The 20020-nt window shown below is 44.2% G+C and overlaps 1 protein-coding gene across 5 annotated transcripts in view; it reads left to right on the top strand.

Moving 5' to 3' along the window:
* Window positions 1-20020, top strand: part of AFF3 (ALF transcription elongation factor 3) — a 411319-nt gene that overhangs the window by 248078 nt on the left and 143221 nt on the right. For all 5 annotated transcript variants that reach the window (XM_056555972.1, XM_056555969.1, XM_056555971.1 and 2 more), the window contains one exon: window positions 2273-2324. In XM_056555972.1, coding sequence (XP_056411947.1) covers window positions 2273-2324 — 52 coding nt within the window. The remainder of the gene's footprint in view (window positions 1-2272; window positions 2325-20020) is intronic.

Genomic DNA, 20020 nt, shown 5'->3' with positions numbered 1-20020 from the left:
GTGAGGACAGAGCCCAGAGGTGGGTCCGTATGTAGAATGCAGAAAATGTAGAAAACTGCTGCGGTGGCACTTCCAAGGAATTAACCCAAAGTCGTGGGTATAGGTATAAAGTAAATAATTTATTTTTACAGCATAAAGAAATCAAAGAAAATAACCACCTGCCATTTAAAAAGGGAGCTGTGACTCCCGAAACGCGTCTTGCTTTATTCATTTATTTTCTTTGATTTCTTTATGCTGTAAAAATAAATTATTTACTTTATACCTATACCCACGACTTTGGGTTAATTCCTTGGAAGCACCACCGCAGCAGTTTTCTACATTTTTTGCAAGAATAAATGTTGGCACCCCTGAAAATTAGGTATTTCTCACAGGAATGGATTGCAGTAACGCATGTTTTGCTATACACATGTTTATTCCCTTTGTGTGTATTGGAACTAAACCAAAAAAGGGAGGAAAAAAAGCAAATTGGACATAATGTCACACCAAACTCCAAAAATGGGCTGGACAAAATTATTGGCACCCTTTCAAAATTGTGGATAAATAAGATTGTTTCAAGCATGTGATGCTCCTTTAAACTCACCTGGGGCAAGTAACAGGTGTGGGCAATATAAAAAAATCACACCTGAAAGCAGACAAAAAGGAGAGAAGTTCACTTAGTCTTTGCATGGCACACTAAGCATGGACAACAGAAAGAGGAGAAGAGAACTGTCTGAGGACCAAAATTGTGGAAAAATATCAACAATCTCAAGGTTACAAGTCCATCTCCAGAGATCTAGATTTGCCTTTGTCTACAGTGCGCAACATCATTTAGAAGTTTGCAACCCATGGCACTGTAGCTAATCTCCCTCGGCGTGGATAGAAGAGAAAAATTGATGAAAGGTGTCAACGCAGGATAGTCCGGATGGTGGATAAGCAGCCCCAAACAAGTTCCAAAGATATTCAAGCTGTCCTGCAGATTACAGGAGCATGAGTGTCAGCGCGAACTATCTGTCGACATTTAAATGAAATGCTATGGCAGGAGACCCAGGAGGACCCCACTGCTGACACCGAGACATAAAAAAGCAAGACTACATTTTGCCAAAATGAACTTGAGTAAGCCAAAAATTCTTCTGGGAAAACGTCTTGACAACAGATGAGACCAAGATAGAGCTTTTTGGTAAAGCACATCATTCTACTGTTTACCCAAAATGAAATCAGGCCTACAAAGAAAAGAACACAGTACCTACAGTGAAATATGGTGGAGGTTCAATGATGTTTTGGGGTTGTTTTGCTGCCTCTGGCACTGGGTGCCTTGAATGTGTACAAGACATCATGAAATCTGAGGATTAACAACGGATTTTGGGTCGCACTGTACAGCCCAGTGTCAGAAAGCTGGGTTTTAGTCTGACATCTTGGGTCTTCCAGCAGAACAATGACCCCCAAAAATCTGTGAAAAAGCACCCAGAAATGGATGGCAACAAAGCACAGGAGAGTTCTGAAGTGGCCAGCAATAAGTCCAGATCTAAATCCCATTGAACACCTGTTCAGAGATCTTAAAATTGATGTTGGGAAAAGGCGCCCTTCCAATAAGAGAGACCTGGAGTAGTTTGCAAAGGAAGAGTGGTCCAACAGTCCGGCTGAGAGGTGTAAGAAGCTTATTGATGGTTATAGGAAGCAACTGATCTCAGTTATTTTTTCCACAGGGTGTGCAACCAAATATTAAGTTTAGGGTGCCAATAATTTTGTCCAGCCTATTTTTGGAGTTTAGTGTGACATTATGTCCAATTTGCTTTTTTTCCTCCCTTTTTTGGTTTAGTTCCAATACACACAAGGGGAAGAAACATGTGTGTAGCAAAACATGTGTTACTGCAATCCTTTTCTGTGAAAAATACTTAATTTTCTAGAAAAATTTCAGGGTTGCCAACATTTACGGCCATGACTGTAGAATCACTTTTTTTTTTCATGTTTTAGATTTTTTAAATGTACTAAAACATAAGAAAACTATATGAATTGTGAATTGCTTAAATTGTACTAAAACATAGAAAAAAAGATTACATATCAGTTACATGGTAAACAGTGTAAGGTTGAAACTTTTTCTGTCGAAAAGTGAAAACTTTTAGGTGAAAAAATGTAAATCACTGTGATGGAAAGGGGCTAATGCTTTGTTAATCAATTAAATACAAACAGTTGTCAATATTGTCATATTTATAAATGTAATTTTCAATAATGGTTTTTTACAATACATTTATATTCTTTTTGTCTATACTAACTATTCCTCATATCTGTTTTAAAGAGAATGACGATTTGAAGGTCACAAGTCCAACATACTGTGCAGCACAAATATCGTAAGTGCTATATTTCAATTTTTCTTTTTGCCATTATTGCATTAAAGCGTGTAATAGGAACAAGGCAGATGAAATAGGCACTACTGCTTTAATTTCAAGAGCAAACCATAAAAAGTACAAAATATGTTCCAGGGGTGCAATGCTAAACAACAAAATGATTAAAATTATACTTAGTAGAAAAAGAGAAAGTGGTGGCACTCACCTGTATTAAAAACTTCAAAACGTTATTTATTAATCGATTAAAGGAGTAGTGTACTCACAAGTAACTTGAGTCCATTGTGCCTGGGTTGCAAAAAAAAAGGAAAGAAAAAAAGTAAAGAAACTATAACTCACCTTCCTGAGCCGCTACAGTCCAGTCTTCTTCCTTCTTCCGTGTGCACGGATCGTCACACTGCGCTCAGCCTATCACCAGCCGAGGCAGGTGATTGCTGCGACGGTGATAGGCTGCGGGCAGTGTGACGATCCGTGCATTAGGAAGAAGGAAGAAGACCGGACCGGAGGACCAAACAGCTGTAGCAGCGCTATGGAGGAACGCAGGAAGGTGAGTTAAAGTTTCTTTTTTTTTTCAGCCCGGGCTCAACAGACTCAAGTTACTTGTAAGTACACTACTCCTTTAAGAGAGAGCCCACACAGACAACAACAGCCTTTTAACAGCACCCTGCCTCTTCCAGGCTGAAAGAAGTGAGGAAACACAAATCGGCTCTTGTTATCTGCTGGTCATTGAGCTTCAGTTGATCACAATTCTCTCTACCCCTGAACTCACTCTAAATGGATTAAGAATAAAGTTTTTAAGCTTTTAATATGGGTGAGTGCCACTACTTTCTTTATTTATTTTCTTTAATTACATATTGTAATAGGATATTATGGAATGCATATAGTAACTACAGTGATGATCTTTAGCTCTGTCTCTGTATCTATTTATATTTACTGATATTAAGATATATGTGCATGTGTGTAAATAGTAGTATATAAACTTATATTAAAGGGGCATTCCAATTCATTTAAAAACCTAACTGTAAATAATTATGAGATAACAGTCAGTATTACTGATTTAGCTTGGAGATGACAATAAGTTAATAGTTGTGTCAAGGTCCTGTCAGTAAAAACAATAGGGAAGATTTATTATTCCAAATGTGCCAGATTTCTGGCTCACATTGGACCACAAGACTGGATCATATGTCTTGTACCACATTTATTGTGTTTTGGACATTTTATGGGCCTTGCTCAAGAAGCTTCAAGGCTTAAAAGGGTACCACAGTGGAAAACTTTTTTTTTAAATCAACTGGTGCCAGAAAGTTAAACAGATTTGTAAATTACTTGTTTGAAAAAAAATTCTTAATGCTCCTGCTGTATACTACAGAGGAAGTTCTTTTCTTTTTGAATTTCTCTTCTGTCTGACCACAGTGCTTTCTGCTGACCCCTCTCTCTGTATCAGGAACTGTGTAGGAGGGGTTTGCTATGGGGAATTGCTTGTACTCTGGACAGTTCCTGACATGGACAGAGGTGTCAGCAAAGAGCACTGTGCTCAGATTGAAAAGAATTCCAGAAAGAAATGCAACTTCCTGTGGAGCATACAGCAGCTCATAAGTACTGGAAGGATTAAGATTTTTAAATAGAAGTAATTTACAAATCTGTAAAAGTTTCTGGCACCAGTTGATTAAAAAAAAAAATTTCCACTGGAGTACCCCTTTAACAGGAAAGGGGCTTAGCTTTAAATGTGATACAAAGCAACAAAATTGTACCAATGTTTTGGTAAAAAAAAAAAAAATTGATGTAACACAAGCTGACCAATAGATGGTATATAGCTAGGCAATAGTGTCTAAAGATGCATCAAATGTGTCATACAGCAGGAGCCACTGTGATACATTTGGCACATCTTCAGACTGCCTGGTCTACGTTTATACAGTCTCAATCTTAAACAGAGTATTTCAATCTATCTTAATTTATGTTATGGTCCCATTACATTAGCTAAACACAGTAGATGCTGAATCCTTGATCCTATCAATTTCTCAAGGACAATGCTATCTTTGTCATGTGACTCATGTCATCATAAGAAAAAATCTTTACAAACAGATAACACAGTGCTTGCAGCTTGGGTATCACAATATCCTATTGGCAAACATTAAAGGGTTATCCACCATACGATGATTTTAGTACGCACCTGGCAGGCAGTAATAGACATGCTTAGGAAGGATCTGCGCTTGTCTTGGGGCTAAATGGCTATGTTGTGAGATTACCATAACACTGTGGCTAACTTTTTGTGAACTGGTATTTCCTGTTGGAGTTTTCTTATTTTGCCTACAAATCCCATAATTCAATTTTCCTCCCTCCCACACATCAGCCACCCCACCCATTGAAACATAAATGAGCTGTATCCATTCAAAAGACCTGTGGTTTTCAATCAGGGTGCCTACAGCTATTGCATTAGTTGCAGATTTATCTCTCTCCCACCAAGCGATCACTCCACCCATTGGAGGTCAGGTCTCAGCCGTATTGCAACCTGGGAAAAATCTGAGACAACAGTCATTTTCTATGCTTTTAAAAATAAATATTGGGGTGAAAATCACAGAAGAATTGTAAGAAAACCATCACACACAGGTACAGACACTATATTATGAACTACACTAACTTTACAGCCCCTGTAGCATAGTCAAATAAAAAAAATACTGGAATATCCCATTAGGGTCTATTCACGTGTACAATATTCTGTGCAGATTTGATGCGCAGATTTGATGCACAGGATTTCAAGCTGTGTTCAGTCATTCAGTTAATATTGAAATCTGCAGCGGAAAATCCTGCTCATCAAATCTGCGCAGAATACTGTACGTGTGAATAAACTATTAAGGTAAAAATTGTAATGCTTCTCAGATTAAGTCAACGAGATAATAAGGCCTTGACAAATTTGAAATGAGTTATCAGAAAACCTGGCCTTCATTCAGCTACATAATTTCCTAGAACATTGTACTGTACTGCCACAATGCTCAAAAGTTTCCTTGAATTGCAGTTTCACAAAGAATGTTTGGAAGCAAGAACTGCAAGGAAGAGTTGTATCTGGAGGAACAGATATTATAGAGAACGAAAACAATCTTATCTTAAAGGGGTACTCCGGGGAACTAAACCCATAGCCTATCCTTTTCCTCTCATCAACCTATTTGTTTAAAGTAAATCTGTCAGCAGAGTCACCCGCACTAACCAGTTGTACTGCCTGGTAGTTTGGATGACGCTGATCAAAACGATGCTTACCATGCCTAGATGGGGGCACTGGTGGGGTTACGATCCTGGACTCGAGCACAGTGATGTCAGAGCTGTTCCATCAGCGCTCAGCCTGGCTAATTGATATTTAGATGTCTGGGCATGCTGGGAGTTGTAGCTTTTTTAAATCAAGCTATACACTGTTTGGGGGGAAGAGGAAGAAAGGGGGGAGGGAGGCAGCGAATATTAATTAGCCGGGCCGAGCACTAAAGGAACAGCGCTGATGTCACCGTGCCCGAGTCCAGGATAGAACCCCATCAGTGCCATTAGCTCCTCATTTGCATATTCTTAAAATGAAGATAGCAGACGAAGAGAGCAATGAATCCAGGCATGGTAAGCATCGATTTAATCAGTGTCACCCACACTAACCAGGCAGTACCACTGGTTAGTGCGGGTGACTGACAGTTTATAAATTTTTTTCAATATCATTCAGTAGCTATATAGAGTAGTTTCCCCTCTTTGGTTGTCAATAGAGGGAATTACATCATCCAGCCATCTACTCTGTTTTTGTCCAAATCCATCTCTGAAAACAGCCCCCAACTTCCTGAGACAGACCATGTGATTTTTGCCCTGCACTGATAAGTCATGCTGTCTTTAGTGCTGAGAACTGGGAGGTGTTTGCTGCCAGACACAGAACCTCTCTGCTGCTCAGAGGGTGGGGGCTGCTCTCAGATAGTGAACTGGCTGGCAGAGCTACAATGATTTCTGGGAGATGTAGGCAAGGATGGCAAAGAATATATAGTATAGTCAGAGAGGACAGGGGCCACATGAGCCAGGCATATCAGACAGAATGATTTACAGGGAACATATCCAGGTAGTGTGGTGGCTTTTGAGCTCTTTGGTGTACCCCTTTAAATAGTTACTTTACATTTATTTGATTTAGAGGTCTGCCCATTATGATTGATGGCCTATACCTAAAATAGGCCATCAATCGCTGATTACAGGGGTATCGATCAGCAATTTGGTGGCCTATCCTAAGAACAGGTTACTAATCATTTAAGCCCAGAAAAACCCTTACATATTTGTATTTATATTATAATAAACAGCTTTTTAGGTGTATAATCTGTAATGTCAGTAAAATAAACAGTTACAGTAAAAAGTGGAATATTTTTGGGCCCTGCCTTCTGATCTCCTCCTCTCGAAACTGCCCAGTGTAAGTGCTATGAGGATGTCCCTGTACACTTCATATAGCTTTAGCAGTCACAGCAAGTGCATGTTACAGCAGAGGCCACTCTTCGTGCACTACAAAACGGATGTTAGGATTCGGCAGGCTGGATGTGGATCCTCTGTGTCAGCGAGGGATTGGCGTGGACCGTGTCGGTGGACCAGTTCTAGGGTTGCTACTGGTATTCACCAGAGCCCGCCGCAAAGCGGGATGGTCTTGCTGCGACGGTAGCAACCAGGTCGTATCCACCGGCAACGGCTCAACCTCGCTGACTGCTGAGAAGGCGTGGGACAGAAGGACTAGGCAGAGGCAAGGTCAGACGTAGCAGAAGGTCGGGGCAGGCGGCAAGGTTCGTAGTCAATAGCAATAGCAAGAGGTCAGGTACACTGGTAAGGCAAACACTGTAACGCTTTCTCTGGCACAAAGGCAACAAGATCCGGCAAGGAAGTGAGGAGGAAGTGAGGTTAAATAGACAGGGAGCAGGTGGAGGCTAATTAGACTGATTGGTGCACTGGCCCTTTAAATCTTAGAGAGCTGGCGCGCGCGCCCTAAGGAGCGGAGCCGCGCGCGCCAGGACGTGATAGCCGGGGACCGGGACAGGTGAGTGATTTGGGATGTGATTCGCGAGCGGGCGCGTCCCGCTATGCGAATCGCATCCCCGCCGGCAGGGTCATTGCAGCGCTCCCGGTCAGCGGGTCTGATCGGGGCGCTGCAGAGAGAGGAACGCCGCGAGCGCTCCGGGGAGGAGCAGGGACCCGGAGCGCTCGGCGTAACAGTACCCCCCCCCCCCTTAGGTCTCCCCTTCTTTTTGTCCGGTTGTCGCTCCACCAGGGACGAGGACTTTGGGAGCGATTGTAGAGTCTCCTTCTGGAGGACAGTGAAGTCCTGGGTATGATCATCAACGGCAGGCAGTTCAGAAGGAATGGGGAGGGGGGGCAGAGGGTGAAGCTTGGTACGGGGCAGAGTGTTACCAGGACAGGGGCTATGAGGAGGCAAAGCATAGTCCTGATAGGCCTTGGGTAGACCAGGTGTAGGAGGAGGCACTGAGGCTTGCCTGACGGGACTGGGAGCAGACGTGAGGCATTTTTTGTGGCAAGAAGTACCCCAGCACGTGATTTCCCCAGTGGTCCAGTCAATGGTAGGAGAGTAGCGTTGGAGCCATGGCAGACCGAGGAGGACTTCAGAGGTGCAGTTGGGCAAAACAAAAAATTCAATTTTTTCGTGATGCAGTCCAATGCTCATGAGCAGGGGTTCTGTGCGGTAACGCACGGTGCAGTCCAATTTAACTCCGTTGACCGAGGAAATGTAGAGCGGCTTGACGAGACGGGTCACAGGGATGTTGAACTTATTAACAAAAGAGGCCAAAATAAAATTTCCCGCAGAACCAGAGTCCAAGAAGGCCATAGCTGAGAAGGAAGAGTTGTCAGAAGGAGAAATCCGTACAGGCACAGTGAGACGTGGAGAAGAAGACTTCAGACCAAGAGACACCACTCCCACGTGAGCTGGGTGCGTGCGTGCGTTTCCCAGACGTGGAGGACGAATAGGGCAATCCACCAAGAAATGTTCGGTACTAGCGCAGTACAGACATTTTTATCTCTGCGGCGAGTCCTCTATTCATGGGTCAGGCGAGACCGATCCACTTGCATAGCCTCCTCGGCGGGAGGCACAGGGGTAGATTGCAAAGGATACTGTGAGAGAGGTGCCCAGAGATCAAGGTCTTTTTCCTGGCGGAGCTCCTGGTGTCTTTCAGAAAAACGCATGTCAATGCGGGTGGCCAAATGGATAAGTTCATGCAGGTTGGCCGGAATTTCTCGTGCGGCCAGCACATCATTGATGTTACTGGATAGGCCTTTTTTAAAGGTCGCGCAGAGGGCCTCGTTGTTCCAAGATAGTTCTGAGGCGAGGGTACGAAATTGGATGGCGTATTTGCCTACAGAAGAATTTCCCTGGACCAGGTTCAGCAAGGCAGTTTCGGCAGAAGAAGCTCGGGCTGGTTACATAGTTACATAGTTACATAGTGAGTACGGTCGAAAAAAGACATAGTTCCATCAAGTTCAACCAGGGAATTAAGGGGTAGGGGTGTGGCGCGATATTGGGGAAGGGATGGGATTTTATATTTCTTCATAAGCATTAATGTTATTTTGTTCCATGAATGTATCTAATCCTGTTTTAAAGCTGTTAATTGTTCCTGCTGTGACCAGTTCCTGTGGTTGACCGTTCCATAAATTCACAGTCCTCACGGTAAAGAAGGCGTGTCGCCCCTTGAGACTAAACTTTTTCTTCTCCAGACGGAGGGAGTGCCCCCTCGTCCTTTGGGGGGGTTTAACCTGGAACAGTTTTTCTCCATATTTTTTGTATGGGCCATTAATATACTTATATACGTTTATCATATCCCCCCTTAAACGTCTCTTCTCAAGACTAAACAATTGTAACTCCTTTAATCGCTCCTCATAGCTAAGATGTTCCATGCCCCATATTAGTTTAGTCGCGCGTCTCTGCACCCTTTCCAGCTCCACAGTGTCCCTTTTATGGACAGGTGCCCAAAACTGAACAGCATATTCCAGGTGAGGCTGTACCAATGCTTTATAAAGGGGGAGTATTATGTCCCTGTCCCTTGAGTCCATGCCTCTTTTGATACATGACAATATCCTGCCGGCTTTGGAAGCAGCAGCCTGACATTGCATGCTATTCTGTAGTCTGTGATCTACAAGTACACCCAGATCCTTCTCTACCAGTGACTCTGCCAGTTTAATCCCCCCTAAGACATATGACGCATGCAGGTTATTAGTACCCAGATGCATAACTTTACATTTATCCACATTGAACCTCATTTGCCAAGTGGATGCCCAGACACGTAGTCTATCCAAGTCATCTTGTAACTTATGCACTTCCTCTATAGACTGTACCGTGCTACAAAGCTTGGTGTCATCTGCAAAGATAGAAACAGAGCTGTTAATACCATCCTCTATATCATTGATAAATAAATTAAACAACAGTGGGCCCAGTACTGAACCTTGGGGTACACCACTAATAACCGGGGACCAATCAGAGTACGAATCATTGACCACCACTCTCTGGGTACGATCCATGAGCCAGTGTTCAATCCAGTTACAAACTAAAATTTCCAAACCCAAAGACCTTAACTTACCTGTCAGACGTCTATGAGGGACAGTATCAAACGCTTTAGCAAAATCCAGAAACACTATATCCACAGCCATTCCTCTGTCAAGGCTTCTACTCACCTCTTCATAAAAGCAAATTAGATTGGTTTGACAACTTCTATCCTTAGTAAACCCATGCTGGCTATCACTTATAATACTATTATCCCCTATGTATTCCTGTATGTAATCCCTTATAAGTCCTTCAAACAATTTACCCACAATGCACGTTAGACTTACCGGTCTATAATTGCCTGGCGAAGACCTAGAGCCCTTCTTGAAGATTGGCACCACATTCGCCTTGCGCCAGTCCCTTGGCACAATACCAGACACCAGAGAATCTCTAAATATCATGAACAAGGGTACAGATATTACTGAACTTGCCTCTCTAAGAACTCTTGGGTGTAGTCCATCCGGTCCTGGGGATTTGCTTACATTTATATCACTTAACTTACCTTGTACCATCTCTACATTAAGCCAGTTCAGTACATTAAATGATGTGTTACCAGCACTGACCTGGCCAATGTCAGCTCCTTTTTCCATAGTGTATACAGAACTAAAGAACCCATTCAGTAGCTCTGCTTTCTCTTGATCGCCTGTGACAACCACCCCATTATCATTATTAAGGGGTCCTACATGCTCTGTCCTTGGTTTTTTTGCATTTATATATCTAAAAAAATATTTAGGATTAGTTTTGCTTTCTTTGGCCACCTGTCTCTCGTTTTGAATTTTTGCTGTTTTTATTACATTTTTACAGATTTTATTAAGCTCTTTGTACTGTTTAAATGCTATAGCTGACCCATCAGATTTGTATTTTTTGAAGGCTATTTTTTTGTTGTTTATTGCTCTTTTAACATCATGTGTCAGCCATGTAGGATTTAGTTTTAATCGTTTATATTTGTTCCCCTTTGGTATATATTTAGATGTATAGTTATTTAGAGTTGATTTAAAGATGTCCCATTTACCTTCTGTATCAGTATTTGACAACACCTCCCCCCAGTCTATGTCCTGTAGTGCAGCCCTCAGCCCAGGGAAGTTTGCCTTTTTAAAGTTATATGTTTTTGCCTTCCCCGCCTGTCTTTGTTTTCTACATTTTAAGTCAAAAGTAACTATATTGTGGTCGCTATTACCAAGGTTTTCCCGCACAGTTACATTACCAATAGTGTTGAGCGGCATAGGCCATATTCGAATTTGCGAATATATGGACGAATATTCGTCATATTCGTGAATATTCGCATATTCGTAATAGTCTCGTTTTATTTTCGCATATGCGAATATTCACGCATGCGAAAATTAACATATACGAAAATTTGTATATACAAAAATTTACATATGCGAAAATTCGCATATGCGAAAATTAGCATTCGCACACCAGTCTCACACAGTAGTATTAGAGCCTTCTTACACCACATAAGCTGGAAGCAGAGAGGGATGATCTCTGTGATGTGTACTGTGAAAAAAAATAAAATAAATAAAAATAAAACAATATTCGTAATTACGAATATATAGCGCTATATTCGCGAATATTTGCGAATTCGCGAATATGCGATATTCGCGAATAAAATTCGAATTGCGAATATTCGCGAGCAACACTAATTACCAATCAGCTCTGCGTTGTTGGAAATGATCAGATCCAACAAGGCATCACTTCTTGTTGGGTCCTCCACAAACTGGCCCATAAAATTATCCTGCAATAAATTTAGGAATTGTCGCCCCTTTGTAGTTTTAGCCAACCCCGGACCCCAATCTATATCTGGATAGTTAAAATCTCCCATTATTACCACTGTACCTGCCCGGGCGGCCCTCTCTATTTGTTTATGAAGCCGAACTTCTATCTCTTCAGTGATATTAGGGGGTCTGTAGATTACCCCAAATATTATTTTTTCAGTATTTCCCTCCTTTTGTAATTCTACCCACAGTGATTCCACCTCCTCAAAATCATCACACACTATGGCATCGTTCACACTGACTTTCATACCACTTCTTACATACAGACAGACTCCACCACCTTTTCTGTTCATTCTATCCTTGCGAAACAATGTAAACCCCTGCAGATTGACAGCCCAGTCATGCGAGGAGTCCAGCCATGTCTCAGTGACCCTAACTATATCAATATGTTCCTCCAGTATCAAGGCCTCAAGCTCCCCCATTTTATTTGCTAGGCTTCTGGCATTTGTGAACATACACCCTTGAATCCCATTAACCCCGATAACATAAAGGATGGAAATGTAAAGTGTAAGTTTTATTTTCCTATGAAGCCTATTCCTATTAACTATTCTAACCCCTCCCTCCGCTCCACCCCCAGGTACATTTATAATTCCCACCTCTCTATCTTCACTATCTTCCCCCTCTTTGCTGTAGGTTCCCTCCCCCCAAGTCCCTAGTTTAAACACTCCTCCACCCTTCTAGCCATCTTCTCCCCAAGCAAAGCTGCACCCTCCCCATTGAGGTGCAGCCCGTTCCTACGGTAGAGCCGGTAACCGACAGCGAAGTCAGCCCAGTTCTCCATGAACCCAAACCCTTCCTTCCTACACCAGCTTCTGAGCCACTTGTTTACCTCCCTGATCTCCCGCTGCCTCTCTGGTGTGGCTCGTGGTACTGGTAGTATTTCAGAAAATACTACCTTGGAGGTCCTTGCCTTAAGCTTGCGGCCTAAGTCCCTGAAATCATTTTTAAGGACACTCCACCTACCTCTTACTTTGTCATTGGTGCCAATATGTACCATGACTGCTGGGTCCTCTCCAGCCCCGCCCAGCAACCTGTCAACCCGATCCGCGATGTGCCGAACTCGTGCGCCAGGCAGACAACACACTGTTCGGCGATCCCGGTCTTTGTGACAGATTGCCCTGTCTGTCCCCCTAATAATTGAGTTCCCCTCCACTAGTACCTGTCTGGCCTGCCCTGTACTCCTCCCTCCCTCCTTACTGGAGCAGACACCCCCCTGGCGGTCAGAGGCGGTATCCTGCTGCAGTTCTGCTAGCTCTGTAATGGCATCCCCCTCATCTGCCAAGCGGGCAAACTTGTTGGGGTGTGCCAGTTCAGGACTAGCCTCCCTGACACTTTTTCCCCTACCCCTCTTTCTAACTGTAACCCAGCTAACTGCCTGACTGTCCTGCAACTCCGTCCCACTGTCCTCCCCCACCTCTATTCCCGAGAGTGCCTGCTCAGTGAGCACGAGACTCCTCTCCATGTTAATGCTTCTCATTGTTGCCAGTCGCCCCTCTAGATGCAGGATCTGGGCTTCCAAACTGACAACTAGCACACATCTCGCACAACAATATGCACCCTCAAACTGTTGTTCAAGGATTGCATACATTGAACAGGATGTACATTGGACTGCATTTTCCAACATGGAGGCCATCTAGTTATGGGGATTTCACAAATGTATAGGAAAAAAACAGACAGTCAAAATTACACTTAAAATTTTTTGTAGACCTTGTGGGTTCAGAAATTAACACTCACAGCGATCTCAACCTCCTGCTTTCAAACTCCTGTTTTTGTAACTCCTCTTTCACGCCCCCTCTTACACAGCAACACTCAGAAGAGCAAGCTCTCAATAAGAGTCCCAAGCTAAGATTTATACACCTGTGCCCAATCTACTCCTCCTCCCCCTAGAGGTGGAACAGAGAAAAAAAAAAAAATGAAAAAGGGTGTTTAAACTCTAACAGTTATCCCACTATGTGCAAAAGAGAAACCCAAAATATGAATGTGGGCTATAGGCACCTGAGGGGTTAATGGCGGACGCCCGCGAGATCGCGGGCGTCGGCCATTGCCGGCGGGCCCCGGCTGCGATCAGCAGCCGGGATCAGCAGCGCATGACACGGGCATCGCTCCGATGCCCGCGGTTATGCACAGGACGTAAATGTACGTCCTGGTGCGTTAAGTACCACCTCACCAGGACGTACATTTACGTCCTGCGTCCTTAAGGGGTTAAACTCTAACAGTTATCCCACTATGTGCAAAAGAGAAAAACTTACCCAAAATATGAATGTGGGCTATAGACAGTCTCACCCACTCCACAGATTCACTCCGCACAACAGATAATCACAGTTTTTGTAACTCCTCTTTCACGCCCCCTCTTACACAGCAACACTCAGAAGAGCACTACGAACCTCAGCGAAGAAGGACTGTACAGTGGCAGTGACAGGATCATTGCGGTCCCAGAGCGGTGTGGCCCATGACAGGGCCTTCCCAGACAGGAGACTCACCACGAAAGCCACCTTCGACCGTTCTGTAGGAAATTGGTCCGACAACATCTCCAAATGTAGACAACATTGTGACAGGAAACCACGGCAATGTCTAGAGTCCCCATCAAATTTGTCCGGCAGGGACAAGCGGAGGCCAGGAGCGGGCACTCGCTGCGGAGGAGGAGCAGGAGCTGGCGGAGGAGATGGTTGCTGCTGTAGCTGTGGCAGAAGTTGCTGTAGCATGGCGGTCAACTGCGACAGCTGCTGTCCTTGTTGGGCGAACTGTTGTCCAAGTTGCTCTATTTGTTGAGACTGCTGGGCGACCACCGTGGTAAGGTCAGCGACAACTGGCAGCGGGACCTCAGCGGGATCCATGGCCGGATCTACTGTTAGGATTCGGCAGGCTGGATGTGGATCCTCTGTGTCAGCGAGGGATTGGCGTGGACCGTGTCGGTGGACCGGTTCTAGGGTTGCTACTGGTATTCACCAGAGCCCGCCGCAAAGCGGGATGGTCTTGCTGCGGCGGTAGCAACCAGGTCGTATCCACCGGCAACGGCTCAACCTCGCTGACTGCTGAGAAGGCGTGGGACAGAAGGACTAGGCAGAGGCAAGGTCAGACGTAGCAGGGCAGGCGGCAAGGTTCGTAGTCAATAGCAATAGCAAGAGGTCAGGTACACTGGTAAGGCAAACACTGTAACGCTTTCTCTGGCACAAAGGCAACAAGATCCGGCAAGGAAGTGAGGGGGAAGTGAGGTTAAATAGACAGGGAGCAGGTGGAGGTTAATTAGACTGATTGGGCCAGGCACCAATCATTGGTGCACTGGCCCTTTAAATCTTAGAGAGCTGGCGCGTGCGCGCCCTAAGGAGCGGAGCCCCACGCGCCAGGACATGACAGCCGGGGACCGGGACAGGTGAGTGACTTGGGATGCGATTCGCGAGCGGGCGCGTCCCGCTATGCGAATCGCATCCCCGCCGGCAGGGTCATTGCAGCGCTCCCGGTCAGCGGGTCTGACCAGGGAGCTGCAGAGAGAGGAACGCCGCGAGCGCTCAGGGGAGGAGCAGGGACCCGGAGCGCTCGGCATAACAACGGAGAGGATCTGGGCCTAAAATTATTCCACTTTCTATGTAATGGCCCAGGAGCTTGACCAACAGAAAGCAGAGGAGTAAGTATGCTTTACCCTTCCCTGGGTAACTTAGTCAAAGAGGCCAGAATATCACATTTAATTGAAGAGGAACTGGATGCGATTCTCTATTAGACACAGTTCAGACTTGGGGGGGAAGGACTTGTGGCAACTTGCATATGGCACACACCCGTATACTGTTGCGGGTGGCCTGCGGTTGTTGAGTGGTTAAGGCACACACCCGTATCCAGTTCGTGACGCCAAAATTGTGGTGACCCACGGGTGTATGGCAGGACCACGGGTGTAGTGCTGTGAGTGGTGGGATCAGATGGTATTAACCCCAGGGGCAAGATGTTGTTACACCCTAGTCTTCGTGATGTCAGTGTGGTTTTAGGGTTCTGGAACACCACACTCCTGGTTTCTCCGCTATCCCAGTTGCTAGTAGTGAAATGAGAGTCCCCAACCAGTTATGGTCAAACAGAGGCTTTACTGAGTATAAGACAGATGGAATTATCTTCACAGCTAAGGCCAGTTTTCCCAGAGAGGTGGCCAGAACCCAGAAGGACCTCGCAGCTTGCCTGACCAATATACTTGTAATTAACTTGACTCGAGATTGGACTTGACTTGACTATATGTAGTACTTGACTAGTTTCAGTGACAGCAGACATAGACCTGAGACTTACTGGAATGACTGTAGCTTTTGGGGTCTTCCAGATGCTGATCATTTGCACTGAGATCTCTGGTGTTAACTGTTCTTCAGCAAATACTTGATCTCCATGAGCTGCTTGCAGCAGAAGCGAGAGCATGAATTGTAATGGCCGCCCCTTTATATATTGGGGAGCTGGACTAAAGCCCCTTGGTCAAGCTGTGGGTAATAGGTTAAGCTGGTGCTCTTTGGGAGAACATGTGACAACAAATCATGTGACTGCATAACAACATGTGACAGACTTACACAGGTCCTTTAGACCTCCCACAGGTCCTTTGTATTACCTATACTTTAGGAGACTGTCTAGGCATTAAAGCAATATACACAACATTCTGGAAACAACAGGGGGAGCCCCCAGGTCACTGAGGGTCTCAACCTGACAGGGCCTAAGGGTAGTACAGGACCATGTCCTGTACTGGGACATCTAATTTCTAATAATTTCCAGAGCCTAAAGGGGTAAAAGGGGAAACTAAGGATGCTGAAAGGTGAGGAAGACAGCATTTTTCTATTACAAAGAGTCATATGTTTACATGTGCTAATGATTTACGTGGCCAAAAAAAATCTGTAGGCCTTCATTAAAAAAATTGTTATGAATTAAGTTAGCAGCAGGGGTTGAGAAGTGATGTGAGCTAATGTCTGACACTTTAATTCTACACTATCAGGCTGACAGTAGACAAATGATGTCTTGTGCGTGCATCAGTTTACTTTAACACTGTCTTGGATAAACTCCATAAATCAGGCAAGAATTCAGTCAAAGGGCTGATTCAATCTTTCTGAGCCAAAGAGATTTCTAAAATAACCTAAATAAACATACACAGTGTTCTCCAATGCTTTTTTCCTTCTTCTTAACCAATTTTGTTCCTGACTTGATATTGAGGATGCTTTACATTGCAATAAAAATGTCCACTTAGGATTTCATTTAGCATGACCGATCTTATTTCTACAAATCACATGTGAATATATTAACACCTCAAAGCTTATTTTCTTTCTCCATCTGCTTAGCTCCTTAATGAGATCATTACATAGTCCATGTTTTTTAGGAATTAAACCAAGTCTTATTATTATTATTTGGGCCTCTCAGAACCAATTAAAAGGGTACTCTGGTGGAAAAATATATGTTCAAATAAACTGGTCCCAGAAAGTTAAACAGATTTTTAAATTACTTCTATTTAAAAATCTTAATCCTTCCAGTAGTTATCAGCTGCTGTATGCTCCACAGGAAGTTGTATAGTTCTTTTCTGACTGACCACAGTGCTCTCTTCTGACACCTCTGTCCATATCAGGAACTGTCCAGAGCAGGAGAGATATCCTATGGGGATTGCTTCTACTCTGGACAGTTCCTGACACAGATGTGTTAGCAGAGAGCATTGTGGTCAAACTGGAAAGAACTACACAACTTCCTCTGGAGTATACACCAGCTAATGAGTACTGGGAGGATTAAGATTTTTCAATAGAAGTAATTTACAAATGGGTTTAACTTTCTGGCAATAAGACAAGTATAGCTCTCCACTGGAGTATCCCTTTAAATCCTTTATGTTTTAACAAAGCACCTTTGTTTTAATTTGCTTTTAGCAATTCCGGAACTCAAGAGTAAACTAGAGCTACATTCTTCTCCATGGTTTCAGTCAAACACTGAGATTGAATGATGCTTCCTGTCAAGCAGTTACTTCATATAAGTTACTTCATATCACTTTACACTTGCAGCGACATAGCCTCAGTTTATTTGTGCTTCACATGTGTTTTCTAAACAAAATAAATAGATCACCTTAAAGGGGTACTCCAGTGGAAAACATTTTTTTTTTATCAACTGGTGCCAGAAAGTTAAACAGATTTGTAAATTACTTCTGTTTAAAAATCTTAATCCTTCCAGTACTTAACAGCTGCTGTATGCTCCACAGGAAGTTCTTTTCTTTTTGAATTTCTTTTCTGTCTGATCACAGTGCTCTCTGCTGACGCCTCTCTTCATGTCAGGAACTGTCCAGAGCAGGATATGTTTGCTATGGGACTTTGCTCCTGCTCTGGACAGTTCCCGACATGGGCAGAGGTGGCAGCAGAGAGCACTGTGGTCAGACAGAAAAGATAAATTAGTGAACACTACACTTAATCAGATCACTTTGTGGTCATACAAATGAAACAGTCTAAATGAAATGTCAAAGGAAAAGTCGTACGGGACCAGCCTGGAACAATTGTTTGATAAATTCCCCCAAATGTGTCCATATAGGCTTCACAAGTATATTATCAGGCTCTGGAACCATTGACCTTACAGTTCGACTCAATATTCTTGTTTTTTTTTCTAGTACAACCTTGTAGGATTGTATATGGTGGTGGATTTACTGTATTACTAGTATTGGTGAATTTTAGACGTATTAATAAAAGTTGAATTTTACGGTAAGATTTTTCGGTTTACCAAAAACACACTTTTGATTGTTCACTTAAATTCTGGTTCTGTGCAGTTGCTGAAACTCAGTCCCATTCACTTGAATTAGCAATTTCAATGTTTTTAATGATACTTTCTATGAAATATAGGACTACCAGTGTCCAGGATGTGCTCTATAAAACGTAACTTTTAATATCAAATTAAAGATATTAACAAGTGTCTAGTGTTATGACAAAAGTATGATTATCTCGGTCTAATAAAAGACATTAACAAGGTGTGTCCGGGACTCTGCAGGGCCGAGCCAGTCCCGAGTCACCTCTCACTAGAGGGTGCAGTTTAGTTGCACACCTATAGAGTATAGTAATCAAATAACCCAACGCGTTTCTGCTCGCTTGTATATAGCGGGCGTCCTCAGGGGGTATTGACAAAAGAATAAATCAATGACCGAGAGGATATGATATGTATATTCAGTCATCCATATCCAACAACTGTTAAGAGAAAGGTACATCTCTATATATGCAAAATAGAGGAGTCAATTAAGTATGCAATGACATCCATAGCATAAAGTATAAATAAATACAGTGACCCAGGAGCCTGAAAAAAATTTCTATCCCTAATAAAACCTGCAAGATATACCGTATATACTCGAGAATAAGCCGACCCGAGTATAAGCCGAGACCCCTAATTTCAACCCAAAATCCCAGGAAAAGTTATTGACTCGAGTATAAGCCTAGGGTGGGAAATACCTCATCCCCCCCTGTCATCATCCAGACCCGTCATTAACATCCTCATCATCCCCTTGTCATCATCCCACACATCCCCCCTTCATCATCCCCTTGTCATCATCCCACACATCCCCTTATCATCCCACACATCCCCCCTTCATCATCCCCTTGTCATCATCCCACACATCCCCTTATCCCACACATCCCCCCTTCATCATCCCCTTGTCATCATCCCACACATCCCCTTATCCCACACATCCCCCCCTTCATCATCCCCTTGTCATCATCCCACACATCCCCCCTTCATCATCCCCTTGTCATCATCCCACACATCCCCTTATCATCCCACACATCCCCCCTTCATCATCCCCTTGTAATCATCCCACACCCCCCCCCCCCTTCATCATCCCCACCCCCCTTCATCATCCCCCCCCCCCCCCCCTTCATCATCCTCTTCTCATCATTCGCCCTCAGTGGTCTTCAACCTGCGGACCTCCAGAGGTTTCAAAACTACAACTCCCAGCAAGCCCGGGCAGCCATCGGCTGTCCGGGCTTGCTGGGAGTTGTAGTTTTGAAACCTCCGGAGGTCCGCAGGTTGAAGACCACTGCGGCCTTCAACATGCGGACCTCCAGAGGTTTCAAAACTACAACTCCCAGCAAGCCCGGGCAGCCATCGGCTGTCCGGGCTTGCTGGGAGTTGTAGTTTTGAAACCTCCGGAGGTCCGCAGGTTGAAGACCACTGCGGCCTTCAACATGCGGACCTCCAGAGGTTTCAAAACTACAACTCCCAGCAAGCCCGGGCAGCCATCGGCTGTCCGGGCTTGCTGGGAGTTGTAGTTTTGAAACCTCCGGAGGTCCGCAGGTTGAAGACCACTGCGGCCTTCAACATGCGGACCTCCAGAGGTTTCAAAACTACAACTCCCAGCAAGCCCGGGCAGCCATCGGCTGTCCGGGCTTGCTGGGAGTTGTAGTTTTGAAACCTCCGGAGGTCCGCAGGTTGAAGAC

The sequence above is a fragment of the Hyla sarda genome, chromosome 2, assembly GCF_029499605.1.
Source record: "Hyla sarda isolate aHylSar1 chromosome 2, aHylSar1.hap1, whole genome shotgun sequence".
NCBI lineage: Eukaryota > Metazoa > Chordata > Amphibia > Anura > Hylidae > Hyla > Hyla sarda.
Note: the sequence above shows the minus strand (reverse complement) of the source record. Positions and strands in the feature narration are given on the sequence as shown.